Below are 26,486 nucleotides of genomic sequence, written 5' to 3' on the forward strand. Positions count from 1 at the left end.
TTGTCTTGTGGGGTTTCTGTTAAATTGTATTTACATTCAAAAAAGTCACTGTCGAACTTTTACATAGCACGTCACAATCGTGTTCAAGTCGTGTGTATATTTACAGTATATAAAAACAACTTAGAACCCAGTACATTCTTCTAAACATTGTCTTTATGCACGATCTTTTCTAACGTTGTGCTTGATCTTATAAAAGTGGTATCAGCCTAATTTTGAACGAACTGAGCTCTAAGTCATTGTTTTATAAAAAATATATATTTTACTGAATTTTCTTTTTTAATGTCGGTTTTTATTGTTTCCATGTGTCTTGCAACATGTGTCTGCAATATCTTCGATTGCTCATGTCAAGACAACACGGACTGTTCTTGGGACAGTCAGTTTCAACCTGACACGCTATATGGGGAGAGTAAAACGGATCCCTCAATGGACAATGTCTCGTAACTAAAATGAAAATGAAATAAAATATAGCATATTGGTGCAAGAATCAGCATGATTTTAGGGTTCTTTGTTGGATTTATTTTTCGTTAGAAATTTTTTTATGGCCGGATCTCCCGTGTTTAAAAAACGGCGTTCAACATACTCAATTTCCATTACATCAAAGATGGCAGCGTTTTTTGAATTTTTATTGGTTGTTTAAAACATTTTTCGTCTGTAAACGCTTGGAAGTTGACTCGTCTCAACTCCCAAAATCTGCCAAAGCACAAGCGTTGCGAAAGAAAAAAAAATTCTAATGCGCATACCCAAATAGTAAACGCTGGGGCCAAAAACGCCTCAATGGAAAGTGGTCCTTAGATTAAAAGGTCTTCATTCAAGTGATAAACTGAGCATAACAGACATTTGCATGCATGTTCTTTTGAGAAATGTTTTACCTTTCGGAGTACACATTTTTACTCCGTATGAACACGACGTACTGCAGCATGCGAAACCAGATCTGCAGTCAAAATCGCTTTTACATGGATATGAGAGTAACACACGGATACATTTTAAGTCTTCCACTTTTGGACATGTTCCTAAAACATTTAAAAAAACGTAACAAATTATGAATAATCCCTCACGTTTTACAGACAAATTTAGGACTTTTTTCATTTTTTCTGGAGGGACCTTTCATTAGGATGGCATTAGAATACGCATTTCGAAGGCTAGTCCAGCATAAAAAAAGCAATATACATATGGGTACTTATGTGTGACTTTGGAGTATTTGTTTTTTAACATATCGCGCCCGACAAGGTTACGGGCAACTGTGACAGGCTGCGAGCATATCAGCAGAGTTGCAGACAACCACTAACCGCAAGGGTATTGGGTGTTTCGCAATACAGAAATGATAGTATAACTATCACTCTGACACGTCAAATTCAACATTACCTCTCTGTCCATCCAAATTATGCTCATAAACTGGGACCACTTTCTGTATAGACGATTTTCGATCGCGGCTGATGTAGTTTGGTGCGATATTTGTTACAGCATGTGTGGACTCTGTATGGTGTGTAACAACAGGAGCTGGAGGTCGTGCAATGTTAGACCGCCGAGTTGTATAGTCCTCTGAAAAAAAACATGGAAATCCAATATGTCGATTTTTATCCTATTTTACTGTGGAGTGGAATTAAATGTATGTAGATATTAAACTTTGATCTTTCTTTTTGTTGATAGCTTACCGATGTGATATATCGTCTTAGAACTTTTAATATCATTACCAGATGGTGAATATAATAAAATTTTACAAAATAATTCAAAACAATTTGAAACCGATTAGTTCCTGTGGCCATTTTAGTATGGGCGGTAGAAAAAACCATACTTTTCGGTCACATTAAAAGCCTCAAAACTTCATTCAAAATTGAAATATTGTTTCTAAACTAAAAGTTTGATGAAATTAAACAATTTTCTACGATTATCATAGTTGCTGAGTTCCTCTAGTTAGCTATTTTCGGAGACGCCGATAAACTATTTTTGAGAGCATATTAATTTTGACAAAGATATATGTTTACATGTTTAAAAGTAATTCTCGTGAACATTTCAGGTAAGTTCTAAATGAAACGCGTGGCAGGTTTGGGCCAAAATGCTAGGACACATTGAAAGTGCACCTCTAAAGCGAGTTACTGACATTAACCGGCAAAAATAGACTTAATATGAACTTGGGCAAATACCGAGATGTGGAGAGTGTTTCCACAAAAAAACAATTTCTTATAGTAGATTCTAAATTTCTTACCTGCTTCAGGTATCCATGCTGGAGTATCATCTATAAATGATCAAAAATAAGAAAATCATCAACCGAAGAATATTATATAACAGCGCCTATAAAACTTTTGTTTATATTTTTGACTACCCTAGAACAAATTATGTGATTAGAGCTAAAAATACTTTGTGATTCGTGCGTTATTATTACTCTAGAAAATTTTATCTGTTAAATAAACACACGGGCGAAGTTACGGGCAATCAACCTTGTTGTTGTCTATTTCGTTTAAAATGTTTCAATTATTCCCGCCTTTCGAATGAAATTAACAACAAATTATTTTAAATAAGCAACACATTTTATTTAATTTATAGGACGCGTTGGGTTGTTTGTGTGACAGATCGAATAAAACGTATATTTATTGTATATTTGTAAGTTTTGTTTTATTTTTGTTTTGTGATTTGTATACTGGTTCCTCCACGAGACTTATTTATAATTACAGCCAGATCTGCTACAACGACCAGCTGTCTTAGGACGGCCACCTGTCTTACACGACCATATTTGCTTACTCCTCCCACAATGTGGTCATTTGCTATTTAGGACGACCAACTGTCTAACGCGACCAGCAACCGCGTTTTTTCCCCTTTAAGATAAAATAATACCTGTGTTAGACGATCATATCACGGTTTCAAATGTCCCTCATTTTTCCAACACATAACGAATACTTGTAATTATGAGATCACAGAGCTCGCATAATATTAAATAGTTAATAAAGTAGTTGATAAGTAATAGTTGATAAAGACGAAAAAAAAGGAAAAAGCTAACCAATTCATAAACTGGCCGTTTTACATAAGTGTTTCAAGACTACTACCTGCCTAAGACAACCAAGTTCCCAAAAATGGCCTATTATACAGGCTGGACGGTAGTTTATCATTTTTTTGTTAAGGATGAATACAAACTTATATTTTCATTGTTCAATTGAACCATCTCATAACTTTCCTAAAACTAACCAATTGTTACTATACATTCAAATTAAAGTAACGCATACCTTTTATTGCATTTAAGTAAGCCTTCCGCTCTGGACTTAATTCTGAAAAGAAAATCAGCTGTTTCAGAATTTGTGGCGCTTTAAAATTAAAAGTACAAAACAAGAAATGGTGGTGGAAAGAACGATTCAAACTATTTTTTACAACGGAGTATATATCACATTATTTCCGTTTGAAATCCTGTTTTAAAAACAGTTATCATTGCAGCAATTTAATTTTGGTTACCTGACTCTTTCTTTTTGTCGATAACTTCTTTAGCAACTTAAAATATAAAATGACATGTGTTTAATTATTTCTTTTATTAGCCTTCCAAGAGTATTATGTAACTCCTTTTGAGGAGGAAATGCTAGTTAGATTTGCCATTTATAAAATTTACTTACTTTCATCCACACGAGCTGGTTGGACGTTCACAAACGAAACTTTTGACGATGAATCTGGTGATGGTGATGGAGCTGCTATTTCAGGAATAAGATCTATAATAATTACACGTTATCATTTGATATACAGCTCTACCCAATTGACCCAGTTTAATTTATTGATCTGTTTTTTTAGTATTTTTTCATGTTTTCTGTTTCTACAATGATTGTCATATCGATAGAGTAACGTGAGAAAGAAGTTTCTCACAGGGAGTGTTTAGTAGAGAATCAACTAGCTATTTGTTTGAAAGTACACATGGTCGATAACAATTTTATCCGAGTTAACAAAATTTTTAAAGCTATGAGATATATTTGCATGAAAATAGTAAATTATCTTACAAAATATAAATAGCTTTCATCGTGGATCAAGTATGTCAACTGGTTTAAATTCCAGCGCTCTATTACCTTTCTTTTGTTCGTTCCCTTGTGTTGGTTTTTTGGCTTCATTTTTCATGTCTTCCATGTCTTTTTCAGTTTTGTTATGATTTTCTGGCGGTATTTCTGTTTGGTTTTGTGGAGTTGGTAATTTAGCACTTTCTTTTTTGTCGTCGTCTTCAGTTTTTGATATTTTCTGCCTGCTATTTGCTGAAGAATCTGAAAAACATGATATTGTCAAACGGTATTATTATGAAGTGAAAAGGGCTCCTTTCTTAGATCCTTAATATATTTTGTAGTGATGCTACTGCCATCCACAAGGTTCCACAAGCAGCTTTTCTAATAATCCATATTTTCTTTGTTCATGTGATCGAGTTTTTTACAAAGCTCGGAAAAGAATTTGTCGCGACCTTTGTTTTATTTTGACATAGTTAACTGAGTTCCGATTCGCGACGGGGATTTAATTAAAATTAAATTCTGTTTTTTGCGCGAACTTTAATACGAAAATTACGCGCAAAGCTTTTTGCGCAAAAATGAATACGCGCAAAAAGGAAAGAAATCTGAGTGCGAAAAGGTGTTTTAAGCGCATCTACAATTTCTCTAAAAATCTTATTTTTACAAATTGTTCCATTATTTTTTAGGGAATTTTTACGAAATATTAATACAGGCGAAATTCGTCCATGTTCCTATTGCGCGAAATTAATACGCTCAAAATCGAAAATTTCTTGCTCAAAACTTAGCACCAATGCATAAGCGATGATGCTTTATATTTTTGCTGACCATTATACTTTTTCTGTTTAGATATCCTCGGTCACACTTACCTTGTCCCATTCCAGAGGTATATGTTGCTACGAAGCCGGGTTTTAACGTCGCTGCATGGTTTGTCGATACAAATCTAACGGTAATGGGATTTTGTTTTGATGTGTAACTTGGTGGAATTTTTTGTCCGCAATATTTTTTATTTTCCTGACCGTCAGTTAAATAAACAAAGTCGGTGCTGCAACTAAAATAGATATCAAATCGACTGTGAATATTGAGTGTAGGAAGTTTTCTAAATTGTAAGCATGTTTCAAATAAAATTCGAAAAAAAATATTATAAAAAGAAAATAAACAGATTAAAAAGTTACGCAATTAATTTAGTTAGCCTATTATTCATCCTCTTGCTAAGAAGTAGTCAGTTATGCTTCGAATTAAAACGTTTTAATTGGTGCAGTTGGAGTCATTTTAGCTACTTAAAATGTAATGCATTAAGTTCGTTAGAGCAACACAACCAGATGTTTAATGAAGAAGATATAAGAAAACTGGAATCCCCTTTTATTAGTTGTCGTGACACACGAAGAGAAAATCTTTATAATAATAGCATTTTGTCTGTCAGTCAAAAGCGGGTCGTGCTAACCTCGCATGAAATGCACAAGCTACAAATAACATACAGTTAGCTCTCGGTAACTCGAACACCGGTAATTCAAACTTTCATTATCTCGAATAAATACGTTTAATACGTTCTTATAAACAACTTCGCTTAACTCGAACCTCGGTTACCTCGAATATCCGTAACTCGACCCTTCCCCCCCACTTTATCTCGAACCATTATCTTTGGTCCCTTACTCTTTCGTTGACCTTTTCCTGGTAACTGTTATTTCACCTCTTTTTTAAATTAACTATAATCTCATTTAAGACTAAATTCGACTTAACGGGAGCTTCATTAAACTGGAGCATTCGTTACGCTGAATTATTCTTCTCGATCTTTTGGAGATTCGAGTTGCCGGGAGTTAAGGGTATGTTATATATTGTTATCGACTTTGCTGCGATGGGTGACTTTCCTTTAAGTTTAAACGAGCTAACGATTAGTGTTCTATAAATACTAATAAAATTTCTGAAACAGTAAATTTTTTTTGCTGCGCAAGTTCTTATTAAAACTGTTGATAGTCACTTTTTCAAAATAACTCGGTTTACTTGAAGTAGTTGATATTGCTATGACAGCTAGTAATAAATGAAAACAACTGAAAACATATTTATGGTGAAAACAAACCAGTAAACACCAGGTTATAATTTAAACTCAAATCGAAACATACTCATCACTTCCAACATCAAAAGCATGAAAAGTTATTTTGATTGGTTTTTCCTCTGTAGTGATCGTAATGTTACAATCTTCATTCGGAGGATAGTATTCTGGATAATTTGGAGATGATATTAACCCTGCCGGTGCCGTAATGTTAGAGCCACATATATCTGAAAAAGATTAATCTTAAGTAAGCCAGCGCATTAAGAACCTCGTGTAAATATTCAAAAAAGCTAATACGGATAAGTAGTAGTTTTCTAGAGCTCGCGTGATTGCGGGGCTACGTACAAACTTTATAAAAAAGCTTTAGCTCAAACAGATTTATTTTCCATACTTAAAAGAAATTCTCAACTATGATTAATTGTTTGCCAAAATTTCCTCTCGTCCAGAGAAAGAAATTTTTCTTTCGCTTAACAGGAATAATTACTTCTAAACCAATCAAAATAGTGAATTGACATGCATAATAGAAAGCTGGAACATTGGATTTAAAGATGGTATCAAATGTAAGTGTTTATGTTCAATTTCACTCAAAACAACAAAAAAATATCTACCTTGACTCTGTGCGGGTTTATCCACTGCGTGATATTTTGCAATAAAACCTTCATCGTTTTGAGAATCATCAGAGAAAAATTTTACACACAATCGATTCGTCGTGGAGGTAAATGGCGGTGGGATGGATTTCCCACAAAACTTACTTTCACCTAGCCTGGATACGCAGTCACCATCCATCACTTTTACAAAGTCGTTTTTACATTCTTTGTCGTCAGGTGCAACCACACTCATCCTGTAAGACAAAAAGATGTTAAAGTTTCTGCTTTGGTATCATACAAAGTTGAGAATCTAGACCTTTGTTGTATTTTGTGACTAATTTTTGTAATATTATATACATAACACTTCGTTTTTAAATATACGATTTTTAGTCTTTTACCTGTTGGTTTGTTGTGATCTTGTGGATTGGTTAATTTTATTTTCAGCCTTTGGAAAAATATCGGTTCAAGCAAATAAGATAATGGCCTTTGGAATGTAAGGTCGAAATATCAATTTTAAAAGAAACTTTTTAATAATGTTTAAGCGTCTGGTTATATTATTTACCATCTTTACGTATGTCATTTCTGCACAAAGTTGTCGTCTCTTATTGAAAACAATATCAAACGTCGTATCGAAAAAGAACAAACTAAAATGGGAAGCCAAAAAACCCAAAAGTCAAATTCAACAAATGATGAAAAAAAAAATATCTAAAAAATTTTCGACATATGTGAATAAGAATTGAAAAACAAATTATCTTACTTATCAAATTGAAGTTGTATAACTTTCCCTTCTGGAACTTGAATGATATGGACGCATTCCATATTGTTTGGATAATCATTAGGATAGCCAGGCGATGTGAAATTTCCTCGTTCGTCTGTGTATATACCACCACAACCAGCTGAAAAGAAACATGTACGTAATATATTTTCCATTTTTTATGTTATTTTATTTTCTTTACTTTGCATTTTGATACGATTAAATTATTTTTTGGTTTTTACGGCTTTTAGAAAATTCACGAGAGTTTATTCACGGAAAAAGTAAGGTCGATCGTGAATCCTGCCTAAAAATTCTTATTTTATAGAACCGCAAAAAAATTTTTCCCGCAAACCATCTTGCTTACCATCTCCAGGGCAAGGATTATGTGCGTTGCATTTTTGTTCTGTTGGTGGCTTTGTTTCTTTTCTGCACTCGCTTTCATCTTCTGTTGATATAGAACCATCTTTCAACGTCTTCTGGCATAATACGTCGCGTACTTGTACACCTGGTCCACATATTGTGGAACACTAAGACAGAAATTGTTGCAGTTAAGCATATATATTTGAATTTTTTTTCTCAATCAAAATTTATCAATTAATTTATCAATCAACTCGTCGATTATACCTCTCCAAAGGGTTGAGCTATCCATTCTGATGGACAAGGCTCTTTATTGCACCCTTCAATATCGGATGGTCGCGTAGACGTGCAAAGACTTCCATCAATGTCATACTCGATCCCTGTACCAGCCTTCTGTACACATCTGACGTTTCTTTTCTTTACTCCTCCATTGCATGTTTTACTGCAATCTCCCCAGTACGATGTTTGCCATCTGAAAATTAAACGTACGCGTTTTTATAATAGAAAATAAACATTACCTGAACTTATAAGGCCTATTTAGTTTAGAAATCGTCAATGCAATATAAACGACTATGAAGTTTGGAGCTTTGGATGCAAAATATGCTATTCTTACAATGAAAGTTACTTACGAAGGTGGGCAAGCATCTTCTTTACAAGGGTATTGCTGCGTTGGAGGTTTTTGATCTTTTGCACACTTTTCTTCTACTACAGGTGATCCATCATCAAGTCTCCTGCATTCAGCTGTAATCGATTCTATGCCTGAAAAAGTCAGTTTATTTACAATCGTTAGTTTAAACTGTGGATGATTCATTTCTGCCTTATCGTTTGAGACATTCTTCTTAGAAATTAGAAGTTATTGCAAAAAATTTTATGTTCTTTCTTTTAAATAATGCAGAACTAATTGTAGAAAGATAATGCTTTAACCCTATTCGGTCCGGGGTTTTTCGAACATATTATGACCGGGGGGGGGCGGATTCCGCCCCCCCTTAATAACTTTTCATAGGGTTGTTCAAATTGAATCAAACTTGGCACACTTATAGTACGTCATAAAAGGAACAAAATGGCGCCAAAAAAAATTTACTTGCGTCAGCACATTTTCTGTGACGTCATCAAAAGCTTGAAAATTGTTAAAAATGCCACTATCTGCTTAAGATATAATTACTTTTGTTCTAGAGCGAATTTTTACATTCTGTTTGGAGTTTCTGAAAGCTAAATAAAAGTTATTTAACATATCTTCCGGTTTTTACATGGATCGGATGAAAAATTGCCAAAAATTGCCCGAAAATCCGTTTTTTTCCGATTTTCGGGTAAAATCCGACAAAATCGGGAAATCGGATTAGTCACGGGTTCAAATTATTCAAAATGATTCTTCTTGATGAAACAAAGTTGTGTTGCAAGTTTCAAGTTCTAAGGATAATCCTAACAGGAGTTATTATATTTTCCCCATTATAAGGACTTCATAGAGATTTTTAGGGGTAGTTTCGAGTAATGGCCAATATCAAAGCCTCTGAAAGGTATGGGACCTAAAAAATTAGCATGCAGGTGTCTAATAGATAAATGTTGAAACTCAGTAGGTATCATAGCCATATAACAAAGCAATCAGGAGTTATTAAAAAAAAACCGTCAGGGGGGGCGGAATCCGCCCCCCCCCCCGGACCGAATAGGGTTAACGCACATATTTAAACTATTGACTTTTTTCCACTCCATTTTGAAACAATTAAAATTAGCGAATTTAACATGGTAAAAAATGGTATGGGCGTAATGAAATATCTGTATCCTTTTAAGTGAAAACAACTGGTAATACCTGCAAATCACATTTGTGCAGGACACGTGAATATTTCTGCGTAATAAATACAGTACTAACCTCCGCCGCAAGAAACAGAGCAACCTGATTTTATCCTCGCCCATCCAAAATCACTAACAACATCTTTGCCTGGAATACCAGACCTTTTTGAGCTTAAATCTAATGTTGATTTCCCATACAACGAGCCCATATCAAATCCCATGTCTTTTAAAGATTTTAATGCATCTACTATACCGCCCGTACCAACGGCGCCCTGCGGTATCTTTGATCGTTCCTCTCCAGTAGTACAAGTTGAACCATCGCCATTGCAAACGCCACAGCGATCGAATTTAGCATGAGAACCAAGCTCACCATCACAGCCAACAGTCTAATAGAAAGTAGTTTTCAACATCATATGCGTCCTAGCTATGGAATATGATTGTGTCAGAGCAGACGTGTTTTCCATGTTTATTAAAAATTTCAGGTTGTTTACATTATTCCGACTAACGTCCCTTTTCTCCCCATTCTCAGGTATTGCATGTGTTTGTAGAGAGTGTGGGAACAAGGCCATAGGACTGTTTGCAATTGGACGTCAGAACCAGACATTTATAGTTAGTCTTATGTGATAAGATGCTGTTAACATTTTGTTATTTTTGACTCTTGTTACGAATAAAACAGTAATAATTTCACACACCGTTTAGTTTTCTTATTCGTACTAATTTTAAGCCGTACTTTTGTACGCGCGAAATAGCTTCTTTTTAACTACACGAAAATTAATGTACGCGAAAATTAATATGCTTGAAAATTAGTACAAATAACTTAAAACCAAAGTGGATTCTGTCCTACGAAAAACACACTCACAACACATTGTCCGTTGATACATTTGTCAGCCACTACACTGTCATCCATTTGATCGCAATTCGTTCCATCCACAACATTTCCGAAATCGTAACCGTGTTGTGTCCCAGTAATAAAACAACCCAGTTTGCAAGAATCTGTATCATAAAAGCGTTTTGTTCGTTATAGATCGTGACGCGTGGTTGAGTGGTTAGGAAGGTCGTTTCATAATAGTAAGACGATGGCAGGGGCAGTCAACCAATGTATACGAGGAATGTTGGGTCTATATTTAGTCTATATACTGAGAAAACAGGACTTAGCAATTGAAAATAATTGAAAAAGTAATAAAAATACAGCATGATTTACTAAAAATTGCTTAGAATACATTGGATAAAATAAATGCCTAAAAACCTTAGTATGGCACATGTTGATGAATACTTACCTATTTTCGAAGGTTTAAATTCCCATTCAAACTTTTTCTCTCCAAACAAACGGTTATTAAGAAGGACACACTGTGTGTTTCTGTGTGTCATCAAACTGTTTGTGCAGGGCTATAAATAAAAAGTTAAACACTTTAAGTTTAAATTTTTTCGTGCTTTAATATTGTGATTTTTTTACTGACTGTAGGAGGGGGTGGGGGGGGGGGGGCGGGGTAAGTTAAAAAAAAATAAAAAGAACTGATTTTAAGTTCTAAAGGTTTACTTTACTCTTGTAAAGCCTGTACTTAATTCATTACTGAAAGTCAACTTCAATCTCATGATAAGAAAAAACGTTTTAAGAAATGATCTGTAGTATACCTCCTTGTTACATAATCTGAATTTTCTTGGCTCGCCTTCGCAATATTTTCCTCCATCACTTGGCCTAAAAACGAAATTAAACAAAATTGCTTTTACTTCTAATCATGGCTGTAACAACAAACAAAACAGTGAAGTGTTTTAAAATGTTTATACTTTGGATGATTGCAGTGACGTATGCGATATTGTACTCCTCCGCCGCAACTTCTAGAACAAGGTGAATAATTGTCCGCCCAAGATCCCCATGTGCCATCTGTCGGTTTTATTTCATTTCTTTTGAGACATTTTCCTCTGAAGCATTCCTAAAGACAGTAAAAGACTCGAATATAATGCCTGGCAATCTTGTTACTGCTGTGTACGCCTGTCTCTGTTCCCAAATGCTTAGGTTAAATTTCATGGATATTTAGCTTCACAAAAGTTGAAAAGTCATTTGTGGCTAAAAACAGGACTTAGAAGATTCGTGTTCGGTACCGTTGTGGATCCTATTTCATACTTTTTTTTAAAAGACGAAAGCACTAGCCTCCAGGAGTTATGGTGGTCCAACTTTTTTTACAGCTCAAGCTGTTTTGCTAATTGGCTAGATATTTAAAAGACTCGCCCTTTGATGGTTAATGTTAACGGCTTCTCCAGTTTAAATTTCGCTTTTTCTTTATTGTCACTTTCAATTTGATTTCTTTCAGTAAAAAAGGATATATACCTTAGATGGTCCGCATGGTGTTCCATCGGATGCAGGATAGACACTGGTAAAACATTTATCTGTATTTAAAGGATTCGTGCATGATAACTTGGTACATATGTTCTCAGTCTAAAATTGAGATGGAGAAATATTACCTGTTCAAAAAATCAAAAAATTTAGATTTCATATTCGAACTGACAAATTTTCAAAAACCGAGGCTAAGAGTGATTGGGTCAATGAAAAGAGCCCTAAATCTAGGTCAAACCAAAGAGATATTATTAAAAGTAATAATATCTCTATGGTCAAACATCGTGCTACATCGATATAAATGTCTAAAAATGTTGGATGCATTTGCGGCTGGAAGTTGAATAATGTTGGGTCTACATTTTCTTTTCTTTTTTTAAAGAAATCGGTTGACTCATTTGTTGAATGCGTTATTTATTAGTCATGCATTTACAGAAAAAACGACGTCAAGTCCAACATTTTATCGATATTACTCCGTTTGCCGGCTATTTTCAAAACAATCGATTAAAGTTGTTCACCTCTTCTGTCAAGAAGGTCATATTCTCTAAAGCAAAAATTTGGGCGCAAACCGCTGCCATCCTCACACCAAAAGTGGTAATTTTATCAGAGCGTGACCTCTTCTGACTTTCGCAGCAATACTTTTTGTGAACATGCTAATATTTGTTTACATGGCAAGTACCCGAAACTCTTGGAAATAATAAGCGTCGCCAATGGTAATTAGCTATAGAAAATCATTGGAGACACATTGTTTATCCTGACTTTTATACAAAGGATGAAACCTTCTTCTTCTACTACGTTAATTAGTGATTTATTGAAGACTGAAATTAGGAATTGATCCTCCTCCCAAAAAAAATTATTATTACACCCTGGTGACCACTTTGGTCCAACTATCGCTAAATATTAAGAATTTTTTGTCTTCAACTAGCTATTATCATTTTTATTTTTTATTTTTATCTGGACAATATTTGCGAACGCCATTATTTATCTATAGCTTATCTTTGTTTACCTTATCTTTGTCACAAATTGTTGAACCAGTCCCAAATTGCATTTCGCATTGTTTTTTGACGTCATACAACAAGCCTGGACGACTGTCCAGTTTTTGATAGTCAACATCACGTGATTGGTCTGGCACATCGAGCAAACAATGTGCTTGAGGTTTTCTAAAAATAAACACAACTATATAGACACTTTAAAAATATAGGAATATAATTTAAATACGAGCAGTAAGTTCTTCTATAGTTACAGAACCCATTCATAAAACCTTTCACAGATGCCATTGTTAGTCTTTGCCTAAATCAGACTCGGCATTGCTGCTTAATGTGCGCCAATGAATGCAAATATTTCTACCTAATAAAGTTTTGAAATATTAAAATTGCAAACAATAAAAATTCTAGTTTGATACGCTTTCATGATTTCGTAATTTCACATATCTTACTTGAGAAATTGCTTCAAGTAATTTCGACTGCATCTAGACCATATATTTCTCGTGTTTTTGTAATCCGGGGATATGGTTGAACTCATAATAAAGGTGTTGTCTGGACAAATCTCTGAACTTTCTCCCCCGTCATGATTCATGCCTAAACTATGAATAAAACATAGGAAAGGATATCAGACACGTAAGCCACAGAATTGCGATATCATGACAAGAAATTTTTCACCCAACTAACCTGTGACCTATTGAGTGTGTGACGGTATATACAAGTGGCAAACCATTGTCTTCGTTCACAGAAGCAGAATATGGCCAGTTACACATTCCTCCAGTTTGCGTCAGTCCTAAAAGTATTGTGCGTTTTTACAAATCAGAAAAAGTTATGACCTGCTCTCAAATACTATATAATGTTGAATATCGTTAAACTTCCTTAAGATCAATAGCTTCTGACGGTCAATTCTGTTATTCCGCCGTCATGTACAGTATGCTGGTTACGTGCAAGCGGAAACACCATGACTTTGTAATCTGTGTCTTCTAATATTGTTGTGGACGAAATTTAGTGAACACCTTGGTTACATAGGTCCCTGCAGTACCTTTTTCGTTATAAAGAAATCTGCTACAGTAGGACATTTAAACTCCTGCAAAATTCAAATGTTAAAAGAAATAACATTGGTTATTGACAATTTGTTCTCGTATTTGTGTTGAGAAAACAATTTGCTAAATGTTGCAACTAAAATATTTTATAACATTTTTGTTCATTTTTAGGTAAGTTTCTTTGTACGGCGAAAAGCTAAGATCTTAAAACGATAAATCTAATACCAACCATACATTCAAAATGACGGTAAAACCACGTGATTTTATCTCAATAAGTAAGACACGCTGCATTCGACTCCTTTATGAGCTTATCTAAGTAAATTCACTTGCCAGGAGTTTATTGCACGTGAAAATACTCTATTTTCTAAATCAGACGAAAATTTGGTATTATTTACCGCCATTAGCGTTTTTTTTTAAGGTTAGAATTACGGATTGGCCTATGAGTTTTTGTTTGTAGCATATTAAAACAACAACAAAAAGCAATTAAGGTTAGCAAAAAGAATTGAACCCGATAAAAATTTAAAAAAACAACTTTAGTACGATATCTTATTCCACTCGCATGGCAATAAAGACATCCTTCCAGCGTGCCATATTTATTTCAAAATTGTACACGGTCACTGTTTTGCTGTAGTGTTATAAAAAATGGAAATCTTTGTGCGTCAATCGTGAAAAATTAAAACAAAAAATGATGATAATGTAAACGTCGCTCCCTGTTACCTAACATGTCACATGGTTGTTTGTCGTCAGCACAAATGTTGTATCTGTAAATATAAACAAAAAACTTGTAAACATGCAAACAAATAAACAAACAGTTATAAGACACGCAACTTTTTTAAGTACTATCATTCATTCCCGTTTAATTTTTGAATTTATGTAAATATTAGCTGCATCAATACAGGTAGTTCAGGTTATCCTGGCCAACCATGGTGGACAGAGATTTTAACTATTGTAGTCCTGTCACTTTAGAAGCATGCTACCTGTTTAGGAGAAGCGACCTGTGTTTTAGCCTGTGTTTGAAATGGCGCGACCTATGTGGTTTTGATTAAGACGATGCTCTGCTTCATCGGTAAATTCCGCGTGGTTCTGCGTAAACAATAGTGGTGCTTACAAAAATATATGAGGTCTGTTAATTTGGTTTAAACCAAGTAATGTCATATCTTTTGTAAAGTTGTAAAAGGTATAGTAAAAAAGCTAGAGTTGACTCATTACGCTCATTTTGTACTGACGGCTTACGGCTCACAAGGCGAATTTTGAATGACAAATTCGGAGGCAAATTTATCTGCGGAAAGCCCTTTTGATTTCCACGAAGAACTAAATGACATGCGGCAAATTTGAAATACTTAATGAAAACATTTTTGATTTCCGATTTGCTAAAACTCCCTATTTACTTTTCAATCGTATGAACTAGAACATTTCGCGCTTAAGCTAGCTACCCGGGCACGTCTCGTGTCACTACAGTGTCGGTGATGCGTATAAAGAACTGCCATTCATAACTTTTTATAGATTTTAGTGAAATATTTTACACAAGATGATAGAAGTTAGTAAGTCCCAAATTCCGTCAAAAAAAATTCCTTTGTGACTCTTTCTTAAATTTTGAGATTATCAATTTATTTATCGCTTAAAAAATACCTTTCGGTTTAATTAACCAAAATCCCATTTCTAATTGAGTGCCTTCAAGCATGCCACAGGGATTAAATAATACTGGGGGTCAACAATAAGACAGATATTAACATCAGAATATCACAATAAGAGCTCAATCCAGATTTTCGGTAATTTAGTTTTCGTATTCACGAGCTTATTTACCATTTAACGTTATGAGCTACGTTGCTCGCTGATGAAATTTTAATTAAGGACTTAAACAAACGTTTTTTGGATATCTACACCACATGGGTAATATTTGGGGTTTTGACGTTTGGATTTGTTACTCCAACTACTACAGCTTCGTCTTTTTATATATATAGCGCACCTTTGAGTAAAGTGATGAGGCTAAATAACGGATTAAATTCAAAATAAGTTTAAACGAATAACCATGCCAATATGGCGGAGGAGAAATGACCGAAGTAAACCGGGGTAAACACAACGTTACAGGTTAAATTTTAAGTTTTCACGATACATATTTGCAAAATGCATGCTTTTTTGTTCAATACTAATATATAATAAACTTTGTATCGTATAATGATATTGTCGTCTATAATTATGTTACCCCCGTGTAAATATATTCCATTATTACAATGGCACTTAATTGATTGATTTCAGTTTGTGGTGACTTAAAATGATTCATAAGGGTGTTGCGTAAGATTAATTGTGAAATGTTCCACTTATCAATCTATTTTCCGATTTTGTTTTCGTTATCCTTACAAGCACAGGAAGGGAAAGTGTTACAAACGAATATTTACCGTGTTAAAAGAATTGCATAATCATAATGGTCGTCGGATCTATCATCCTGATCACTAGAGCGCTGGGCCCATTCACCAAAAGCTTGCAGTGTGTTCCGTGCATGGTGATTAATCACAAGTCCCGCCTATAAATAAACAAAACCGCATAAATTACCATTTAGTATTCGTAGTTAGGCAGTTACATAATAAGCAATCATACACACCACATCCACCGTGTGCAGCTCCAACTTAACGACCACTAATATTATGAGATTAGAGCCAATACTTCCATCTCTTAATAGGCTAGCAACCTAAAAGAAGAAACGCGCCGTAACGAGGTTATTACAAATACTGGTTAACGCTGTGGTTTTCTTAGTAACTGGTGAACGTAATGTCTAATTAGGAAAGCATGCGATTCTGGAAACTGGATTGTTTTGGTTGAGTCATGTACAAAAAAAAATGCAAATGAATTGTTCTTTGTTTTTGTGAAAATAATGATCTAGTCTACCTTTAATGACAATATTTTGGCCAATCAAGACGAGGAAGTTAAAAACGAGTCAATGAGGTCTCGTGTTTGGTTAAAATGTTGTAACCTGTCGCGAATTCAAAAACGACTCTTTTTCCACAGACGACCTTCCTTTAGCCTGGTTTCCAATAAAGCCCATAATTACAAAATGTTGCAGAGATAGAAAAAATTCTATCTGTGCAACATTTCTGGTGTAACCTCTCTTGTGTTTGTTGTGCAACATGTGTTTCCAAAAAATTGTAATGATGGCTGTTGTGCAACAATATTTAGGTTACTGGAAACCAAGCTGTACTATAATTTACGTATGTCCAATAAATACAAGTCTGTTTATATGACATACACTCTTTTACTTAAAACACAATTATGAACAAGCAAAAAGTCTTGAAATCAGCAATGTAACCCAAAAAGTGTCTGAATGGTTTTCGTTGAGTCTGTCATAAACTGGTTTAAAAGTTAACGTTGATTTATTTTACAATTTTAACACCAAAGCAATATCACAGAAAGGAATTGAGTTGTATATAACAGATACGTTAATTTTTAACTTTAATTTTAACTTTAGCAGTCTTTTTTATCTCTAAAGAAAAAGGTAAAAATTGAGAAATAGAGATCATCGAATTCCCAAAAAACTCCCGTCAGCAAATAGTAATGTGATTAACATTTATACCAGCTTTTCTTTAAAACAGATCGTCAAACATCTTTAAAACCAATTTAACTTACCATGTTTAACACAACAAGAGCAAATTGCGAGGCTGCATCTTCTCCGTGGTAATTGACCATCTTTTGATCAACAACAACCAAGGCTTCAATATATCTTTCTGCATTGTCGCCAAAAGCGGCGGGAGATTCATCCTCCTCGGACCGTTTAAACTTTAGGTGAGGATCATCTAAAACATATCGATACTAATCATGAATCGCAAGGATGCAAATTCGTTCTTCGCGCGTGTGTTGTTGTCAGCCCATCGACTAACCGCAAAGCAATGCGTATGACAGGCAGAAATTTGCTAAAGAAATGCTATAAGCTTCTCTGTTCTCTGATGAAAGGAGAGACTGGAGGAGAGTTAGTCTTTCTTCAACTTCACATCGAGTGTAACGTCGAGAATAAGAAGAAAAAACGTTCCAGCCTCTCAAGGCGTTTGATTTGTTGATTTGGGAAAGTGTATATGAACAAAATGGTGGCTTTAATCTATCAATCATAAAATCGGAGAAAGTCTTCTAACGACAGGATGATGATTACTGGAATAAAATTTTACCCATTAAAATTTTTAATCGCAAAAGTTTTAACGCTAGAGTTCTGATTATAAGGATGATTATTGGTATTTGTAGAAAGGCTATGCTTAAAAAATATCCTTAATGGTTTTAGAAATACATCTTTACAACTAGTAAAAAAAACACTCCCCCACAACCCCACCATCCCTACCCCTTCCCCCACTCCAAAGGATAGTACGAAGGCAATGAGACAATTTTTGTCAGGCTTACGTTGAGTTCCGCACGACCTGCGATCTCTATACCACAGTCGATTAAAAGTCTCGCTAGGAGTTTCATGAAACATTTCGGTTTCTTCTATTGATCTGCGGTATATAATATGCGGTTTTTTGTAGTCTGTATCCACTGTATGAACGTTATGTAGATAGTCTGGTACTGGTTCGATGAAATAATCATGATCTTTTACCATAAACATTCCACTCTGAATAAGACAAAAATATGATGTAGATCTTAGGTGCATTTATTTTAGCAATGTATTTAATGTATATGTTCAAAACATTTTCAGACAGTTTTTCCCTATTTTGGACGTCATTGTAAAATATCAGATGGGACAAAAGGCAGGCTTTAAGACTTTGTTGACTCAAATCATACTGAGCAACAGAACCTCATTTAGTTACTAGTACGGCTTCTAATAAATTTTTTGATGAAAGAGACATATTCTCCAATGGCAAGATCTCCGCCATTTGAAAAGGCTTTGACAACTTCTTTTTGATGATTTTTATGACGTTGTCGCAAAAGTTTCTTGTTATTATTGGTGTTTTCTGAATATTGCTTTTATATAACAAAAAAAATAAACCCATAAAAAATTCCGGACGCTTAAAATTTCAGACAACTAAAGCTTTTGGATGGTGAAATCTTAGGACAAGCTTTTAATCCAGCATTAAAATAGTAAGAAAATATTTTCCGTCATACTGTACGAAAATATTTTCCGATTTATTTAGGTACGAAAATATTTTCCAACATATTTAAGTACGAAAATATTTTACGATATAGGTACGAAAATATTTTCCGACATATTTAGGTACAAAAATATTTTCCGACATATTTAGGTACAAAAATATTTTTTGACATATTTAGGTACGAAAACATTGATAATGTGATTGGATTGTAAACCTAAAATGCATTTTAGAACTTTATCAACTTTTGGGATAAATAATCATCTAATAATTTAGTACAGTATAAGTAAGCGCCTTCTGTGTCTTCCTTGTACACGTTAATACTCTAACTTAGCACTTAAAAGAAACCCTACTCACCAGACCTTTACAAGTACTAACAGCAGCTACTGAATCTTTAACACCATGCACCTTGCCTGTATAATGACAACGTTTTTTTGCTTTCTTTTCAACTGTACTGTTTTTACCTTTTATTTCTATTTTGAAATTTGGTCCTAATAAGTCTTTGTTCATTGATAAATTTAAATGAAAGTCAATATTAAATGCTGTTAAACCAAAATTAAAGTTGACTGGCTGTTCTGTATGGTCACGTGCTTCTCTTCTCGTCCGTGTAAATGTATTTGAAAAGAGTCCGTCGAAATGCGGCGTGATGACTTGATACTCTGGCACTAAATATAATAACAGTAATATATATCTTATTTATACATTTCTAGAACATGTTTCTGCTGTTTTTAAAAAATTCACATCAATTGGCTAGAATTAGGGTGAGTTTGGTTTTAAAATTATAGCTAAATCCTAGGACCGTGCCTATGGTTTCCCATTTGGGGAATAACTAAAAAATCAATATGGAAAAAAAGGACAAAAATTTTTTAATTATGACCAAATACGCCACAATTTTATCAAATTAGGAAAAAACTTGTTCATGTTAATTACCGCGGGTCGACCTTATCCATATGACTATGGGACTGCAACACAATCTTCAAAGTGAGTTACCTTTTTGTCTATTGTCCACACCAAATATGCGAGACAGATCTCTTTGTTTCATTGACCTGTGTATGTTATGTAGCTACAAAAATAAAGAAATAAAATTTAAAAGAAAAAAAGGATTCGCAAAAAAATATATTCTGGTTTTAGACTTGGGCTTTTAAGAATTATCAGCTTCCGGAATTAATAGTGTAAAATTGTAGTGTGATAATTATCGAATATTTCATCTCTTCAGATAAGTATGACTACATTGCATATAAAAATTAAAAATTTCAACAAATTTATGAGCTGTGCATGGCGGAACGCAATGAAAAGCATGGAATAAACCAAAACAGGTGAAAAGTAGCTTATCTGGTTTAGAAATCTCCATTACCATTTTATGATTTTTGTAACATAGGATACCGTGAAATTTGATGCGCTTATCAGGGTTTTGTTTATTCACATGCGCCCATAAAAACGAGCATGAAAAAACGCAATTACTAAGTCCCAATGCATTGTCTATGTTCAGATTCTCGTCAATCATTACTGATGAAAAGCGTCATGTTCCTAAAGTAACTGGGTGGTATGTATGTAGGAGTCATAAAACCCTTTAATTTTTGGATATATGTTGATATCCAAAAAGAAATTAAAGGAACATGAAAGCTTTTGTTTCAGTAGTACGCCTATAAACGAAATTGGTAGAATTTAGTGCGCTTACCATTATGGGTGCATTATGAGTGCATTATGGGTGCGTTAGGCGAAAGCTTTGACTGGAGACAGTGTCGGAAAGCATAAAAGTTACCATTTTTCATTCTTAAACATTTGTTTTTCTTATTTTTACCAAAATTTACGTTATTTCAAACTTTTAAATTTGTTTGTTTGTTTGTCCCTCCATATTTTGTTTTATTGATTCTAGAGGTGAAAGTCGCAGAAAATAATAATATGAAAACAAAAGCTTTTTTTCTATTTAGGTTACTTTTTTTCTTGAATTTTACAAGACTAAAAATTTGTTTACATGTATTTCCTTTCTTGTTAGCAACCCATACAAAACAGTTTTATCACCATTTTAAGTTTTAAATGCCATTATTAAAAATGTCATCAAAATTTGTCAGTTATTCATCATGCTAGCGAAAGTTGTGTATGTCTAAGTCTGCAATTGCAATTATTTAAACTATTTAGCCTCTAATCATCAGCGTCTTTAAAATGCTGTGTAATTTAAACGTCATTTGTGTTTGACGGTATTTAAAACGTCAACGTCATTGATATATAATTGACGCCAACGGTTGACGAGATAAGAGCGACGTTTAAATGTAGTGCTTTGACGTCAGAACATCGACGTCAGGAAAGAATTGTACGTGTCCTGTTTAACTGAAATTAAACAGCTGGAAAAATACCACGATGAAGGAAAAATTTGAGTTAACAACAATTAACAAATATTTTTCGGAGGCAGAAGTATTTAATCTGCGTTTTGTTGATGTCATATATACAAAAGCAGGAGATCTTGCTGAGGGAAAATATTTAGTCGTATATCTTGGGAACCGAATTTTAACAGTTGAGAGTAGGCATCAGAAATGCTCCAACACGTATACATATCTTAATGGAATTACTTTTTTACACACGCAAATTAAATTATTAGGCTTAAAATTAATACGAAATAAACATCTACTGAATCTTATCCATATGACAGATGATATGTCAATTAAAAGATATATTTAACCTGAATGAATTTATTCATGAAATTATTTTTAATTATTGGAGCTCTTAATAACATTTAAAAACTCGTTTTTTTCAATCATAAAACAAAGTAGATCAATTTCCTTATATAGAAAGATATTACTAAAATTAGCACATTTTAAATAAAAAAACCTATCTAGCATGTTCATCTCACAAATCATAATCATCAAAAATGTGCGGTTTATGTGGATTATATTTTTAAAAAAAACGACTGGGACAAACGAAGCAGTTGAGTTATTGTCTCGCTTAACCCTTACCCTCTTGATAAATACTTTCTGATTCACACATTACAATACGTCTTTGTTTATTGACAAATCTGGAATTTCTATGTGGAAACCTTACGTGCGGAAGTTTTGTGTTCACATTAAGAAAGCCCCCTCTTTAAAATCAGTTGATGAGGTGGTGGCGTGACGTCATTACTGGCATTTTATAGAGGTTTTCTTATCTATGTTTCTTTCGTTATGACTTATTAAAAACAAATTGATTGAACTTTGTTAAATTTCAGCTATGATGTCATAAAGAAGATAGCCAGAAAATGATCACCAAAAACTGCACGTCTGCAAACTTCTCCGAGCAGAAGAAAATTTTTAGATTTTTCCTCCGTTTTCGCTTCTTATCATAGATGACTCGCGGGTGTTTAGTTTTCGAAGTCTTGTAGCTATATGCGCGTTCATCCTGCCGTTAGGTATAAGAACAGGACCGTTTAGAGCAAGTCGGCTTTTGGTGATACAATTTAATCCCAATAATCTCAATCTTCCAGTAACCCAAAAGGTCTTTAAATCCCTCCACTCTCCTCCACGACGAGTCTTCGCTAATATTAAATCATAAATAACACTTGATAACTTGAGTCCCCAATAAACTATTTTAGCGCTCCCCTGGGCTAAAATATTTGCGATAAGTCCAAATACGTAAAAAGGATACGAGAATTTTAATGTCTTCCTTCTTTAAAAATTGTTGTTTAAAAAATTGTTTATTTAAAATGGATACAAACTTTCTTCAAAATATTTTCAATGATTGTATACAGGGTATATTTGGCTGACAGTAAAAAAAAGTAAACTTTCGGTAAGTCGAACGACTTGTCATTTTTTATCAGAATTTAAGTTACTGTATGCCCCGATAACTCGAACTATTCTTTTGGTCCCTTTGAGGTTCGTTTTCACTGGAATATACTTCATCTATAGACTTTTTTAAATCTTTGGTGTTGATTTGACCGAAAAAATATATCATCAACGAATTTGTTATCCGTTCTACGGAAACGTTGTCACCTTTACTGTTTTTTTATTGTGTCTTTTAAAACCGCTTCTTTATCAGAAAGAAATTTCGAAACGCAAATAATATACACACATTATATATACAATAATTTAATGATAGAAACTTGGAACATAGAGTAACGTTATCATTTTTGGTCAATTTACGTTCACAATCTTATTAATCACACAATAACAATGGCGTAAATGCTGGAGTTTGATTGTTGAAGAAAAACTTAACGTGTATATCGAAAATGATTAGCAAGCCTTATGGCTCATTTTAAAAAAGTTTATATTTGTTATTAACGGTAATTGATTTTACATTTCTACACGAGAACATGAGTTAGTGGTGCACATTGAAATTATACCTGAAGCAGACAGCATTTATTTGCGCGAGGTCAAAAGAATGAAATTATACCTGAAGCAGACAGGATTTATTTGCGCGACGTCAAAAGAATGCATTTCGCGAATATTAATTTTCGCAAATGAATTATTTTAGTGCTTTTTTTGCGAAAATATTTTTTCAGAATCCGCTAGTACTCTCTTGCCAATATAATAAATTTCAGGCCTATTGGTTTAAATAAGCATAGAAAACTTGAGGTAGCCTTTTTGTACTGCTCATATGCCAGAGACTGGTTATTTTCAGGCCTATTTATGGAGATAAGGTAGCCTTTAATTGAAATTGCTCATATCACAGAGGCTGGCTTTTATATTTGTCAGCTACAAAATAAAATTTCAAGAAAAGCAAGAGAACGAAAAATACTTTTGTTTGGCAAAGAATAAGCGAAAATTATTAGCCATCAGTGAATTAGTCAATACTAATTGTTTTGCGAAAATTAATTTTGCAAATTTACCTATCCGGAAACTTTCGCGCAAACGCAAAACTGGCGAAAATCAATCTTCGCGAAGGTTTATCAACGTAACAAATCTTCTATTTTTAGATCACCAAAATAACCGAACTGCATAAAGTCTGCAAAAAAATGTGATACCTACCTCGTAATATCGGTCCGTATATTTTGAAGCTGCTCTTTGTATAAACAAAACAAGAAATAAAGCAATTGTTTCCAATAATAAACGCTGACGATGCATTTTCTTCATAGGTATATAGGTATAAAAGTAATAAAAAAGTTTTCGTTGAAATTATGTTCTGTTGGTTAACGTCCTGCGTTTTCCATTGTTGTTGCTTTAAAACATTTCTTTTCTTGCAACCATACAAACAGAAATTTTTCAGCTTCACTCAACAGTTCAGTATCTTGTTTGAAAACGTTTAAAACGAATTATTCACTTAATTGTTTGCTCATCTGTGCGAAATGAACGTTTTGATATGTTGGTTAAAAAAGTATGCGCAATAAAGTATCAATAAATGTTTCGGTTATAATTTTATGCTTCGCTTAATCTACTTCTATCGTTAAAGGTCGTGTTTAACCAATGCTTAATAAGCGGAAAATATTTTCACCCAATAAAAAAAATCTCAACGAAAAGAAACCTCTCTAATTCCAGAATATATGAAAATTCTGCGCATCTATAATAAAACACGCAGCTCCAAAACTAAAAAAATTAAAATTTCATATTTATGCATTTAATGCCTAGTGATGGCAAGCTCTTTTGATGGGAGGGATATTTTCACTTGGTTAATCATGCGTGAAGGTTGCACCACTTATCACCCCGATCCACCACTAAACACCCCAGGTATTTGCTGCAATATGATCACCATGGCGACACTTATAAACAGCTGAACAAGAAACAAACAGAAATTATTTGCATTTGAAACAATATATAAGTTTTTGTTAAAATTTTACCACATTATTCTGACAAGCATTGCACATGCGGAAACGATCGACGTTTTTTGAAGCGGAACCACCGCTAGGAGCGGCGGAAGCGCCCGCAATTAACGAATCAGATGGACCTGACTTTAAGGAGATATTACAAAAGGTTTTAGAAACTATACGTGTTTACTATGGCATATTTTGGGCTTGGCTTGAAACATTGCCATTGAAACCTGAAGAAACTTTAAGTATAGCTGCTGGTATATTATTCATCTTATTTATTGTGACTTGTTGTGTATGCTGCAGATACTGTTGCCGAGATAAGGAAAAGAAAAAGGAAGTCAAGGATAAATTAGATTTACGGAAAAATCATTTATTTGGTCCACATTACGCAGAGAGAGTTCAACCTCGTTTTGACGAAATTGACTATAACATTGAAAGCACGATGTTCGATGCTTTAGCAGAAATTAAACTGGGTCAAGTTAGATTTTCATTAGACTTCGACAACGAAGAGAATATTGTAGAGATAATCGTGCATGAAGCAAAGGATATTCCCGCAGCTGACATTTCCGGTTACTCTGACCCGTATGTTAAAGTTTTACTGAAACCTGCTGGTAAAAAAGAATACAAAACAAAAACTAAGAAAAGCACACTATGTCCGGTGTACGAAGAAACCTTTTATATAAAAAATGTTACCTACCCAGGGCTAACCAACAGTACTTTATGGTTAAAAGTCTACGATTTTGATAGGTTTGGTGGGCATGATTTGCTGGGTGAAGCAAAAATACCGGTAAACGATTTAGATTTAACAAAAGGTAAATTAACACAGTGGAGGGTATTGGTACCGGAGTTTAAATCAGAAGTCGGAACATTCGGTAAAAAGACTGGACTTGGTGATATATGCATAGGACTCGGTTATTCACCGAACTCCAGTGTTTTAGCTATATTTGTCTTGAGTTGTAAAGACCTACTCTCAGTGGACGACGGAGGATTTTCAGATCCATATGTTACTCTCTTTTTAATTCAAGATGGAAAGAAAATCAAGAAAAGGAAAACAACAGTCAAACTTCGAACTTTAAATCCTGCCTTTAACGAATCGTTTGCGTTCGAAGTCGATTTCGAAAAAATCGAAGAAACTTCCTTACTTTTTGTTGTGGCAGATTATGATAAAGGCCAACCTGGTGAACCAATAGGACAGTGTATGATTGGCCAGCTTGGACAAGGCTTGGGAGCAAAACACTGGGAAAAAATGAGAAGGTCGCCTGGAAAGCCGATATGCTTTTGGCATATGTTAAAACCTGTGCTTGTGCCAGAATAACCTTCTCATTGTATTCTCAATTTAACAAATAAAACTTCCTCTTGCTTTCTCTTGTTACGTTATTTAAAAGCAAAGATTCGTTATTTGTCGGAAAAACGGATGTTTTTTAGACTTGTTGAAGGAAAGTTCATATAGATAAGACTAATTGCTCCTAACTATGTGTTGATTTTTTTCATACGTATTTTAAAACCACAGTTTTATTTAAACACGTGTGCATTTCGTAACCACGATAACCTTGTAGTATGGATAAAGTTCATTTTTTTTTCTTTCTTTCGCACGCTGTGTAATGTGATCCTTTACAATATTATCACCCTGAAAAATCTTAATAGCTGCCGAAAATTGCTGTTTGCCGGATATCTATGACTTGTATATACTTCCGATACCTTCTTCGTGGGTGCTTTTAAGTGCGACACTTCTTTGTCTTGTCAGGAAAGTTGTATACCCGATGGAACATAGTTGCTTAGGGTGAAGGAAACAATAACAAATTCCTAAACTTCCTTATTATTCAACCTCTGAAAATACAAAATTTCTAAATATACAAGTTTTTTTTTCTTTAAATC

The 26,486-nt window shown here is 34.1% G+C and overlaps 2 protein-coding genes across 2 annotated transcripts; one reads left to right on the forward strand and one right to left on the reverse strand.

The window, feature by feature from the left end:
• LOC130613297 (A disintegrin and metalloproteinase with thrombospondin motifs 6-like) lies at window positions 1-24,418 on the reverse strand. Its single transcript, XM_057434647.1, has 32 exons — window positions 23,836-24,418; window positions 19,892-19,964; window positions 19,259-19,566; window positions 18,219-18,426; window positions 17,460-17,626; window positions 16,441-16,527; window positions 16,238-16,362; window positions 14,559-14,602; window positions 13,486-13,591; window positions 13,254-13,400; window positions 12,825-12,978; window positions 11,816-11,923; window positions 11,275-11,420; window positions 11,122-11,185; window positions 10,767-10,875; window positions 10,349-10,482; window positions 9,569-9,875; window positions 8,334-8,463; window positions 7,972-8,176; window positions 7,712-7,874; window positions 7,351-7,489; window positions 6,615-6,847; window positions 6,077-6,233; window positions 4,826-5,007; window positions 4,035-4,223; window positions 3,594-3,686; window positions 3,439-3,474; window positions 3,216-3,257; window positions 2,204-2,233; window positions 1,363-1,539; window positions 870-1,010; window positions 1-441 (listed from the first exon to the last, which is right to left on the reverse strand). Exons 1-32 carry the CDS (start codon window positions 23,938-23,940, stop codon window positions 290-292), a joined length of 4,461 nt encoding a protein of 1,486 aa, XP_057290630.1. The 5' UTR covers window positions 23,941-24,418; the 3' UTR covers window positions 1-289.
• Window positions 24,308-26,481, forward strand: LOC130612893 (synaptotagmin-1-like). Its single transcript, XM_057434229.1, has 2 exons — window positions 24,308-24,417; window positions 24,659-26,481. The coding sequence occupies exons 1-2, from the start codon at window positions 24,348-24,350 to the stop codon at window positions 25,924-25,926; spliced, it is 1,338 nt and encodes a 445-aa protein (XP_057290212.1). The 5' UTR covers window positions 24,308-24,347; the 3' UTR covers window positions 25,927-26,481.
• The last annotated feature ends 5 nt before the right edge of the window (window positions 26,482-26,486 follow it).

This window comes from Hydractinia symbiolongicarpus, chromosome 10 (assembly GCF_029227915.1).
Source record: "Hydractinia symbiolongicarpus strain clone_291-10 chromosome 10, HSymV2.1, whole genome shotgun sequence".
In the NCBI taxonomy this organism is placed as follows: domain Eukaryota; kingdom Metazoa; phylum Cnidaria; class Hydrozoa; order Anthoathecata; family Hydractiniidae; genus Hydractinia; species Hydractinia symbiolongicarpus.

Coding starts and splice junctions, on each gene's coding strand:
- LOC130613297 (XM_057434647.1), bottom strand. CDS start 23,940: ATGAAGAAAATGCATCGTCAGCGTTTATTATTGGAAACAATTGCTTTA. Junction 13,592..14,558: donor ACAACCATGTGACATGTTAG/GTAACAGGGAGC, acceptor CAATACTTTTAG/GACTGACGCAAACTGGAGGA. Junction 6,234..6,614: donor TAAACCCGCACAGAGTCAAG/GTAGATATTTTT, acceptor AATCTTTTTCAG/ATATATGTGGCTCTAACATT.
- LOC130612893 (XM_057434229.1), top strand. CDS start 24,348: ATGAAAATTCTGCGCATCTATAATAAAACACGCAGCTCCAAAACTAAA. Junction 24,418..24,658: donor AATTAAAATTTCATATTTAT/GCATTTAATGCC, acceptor TATTCTGACAAG/CATTGCACATGCGGAAACGA.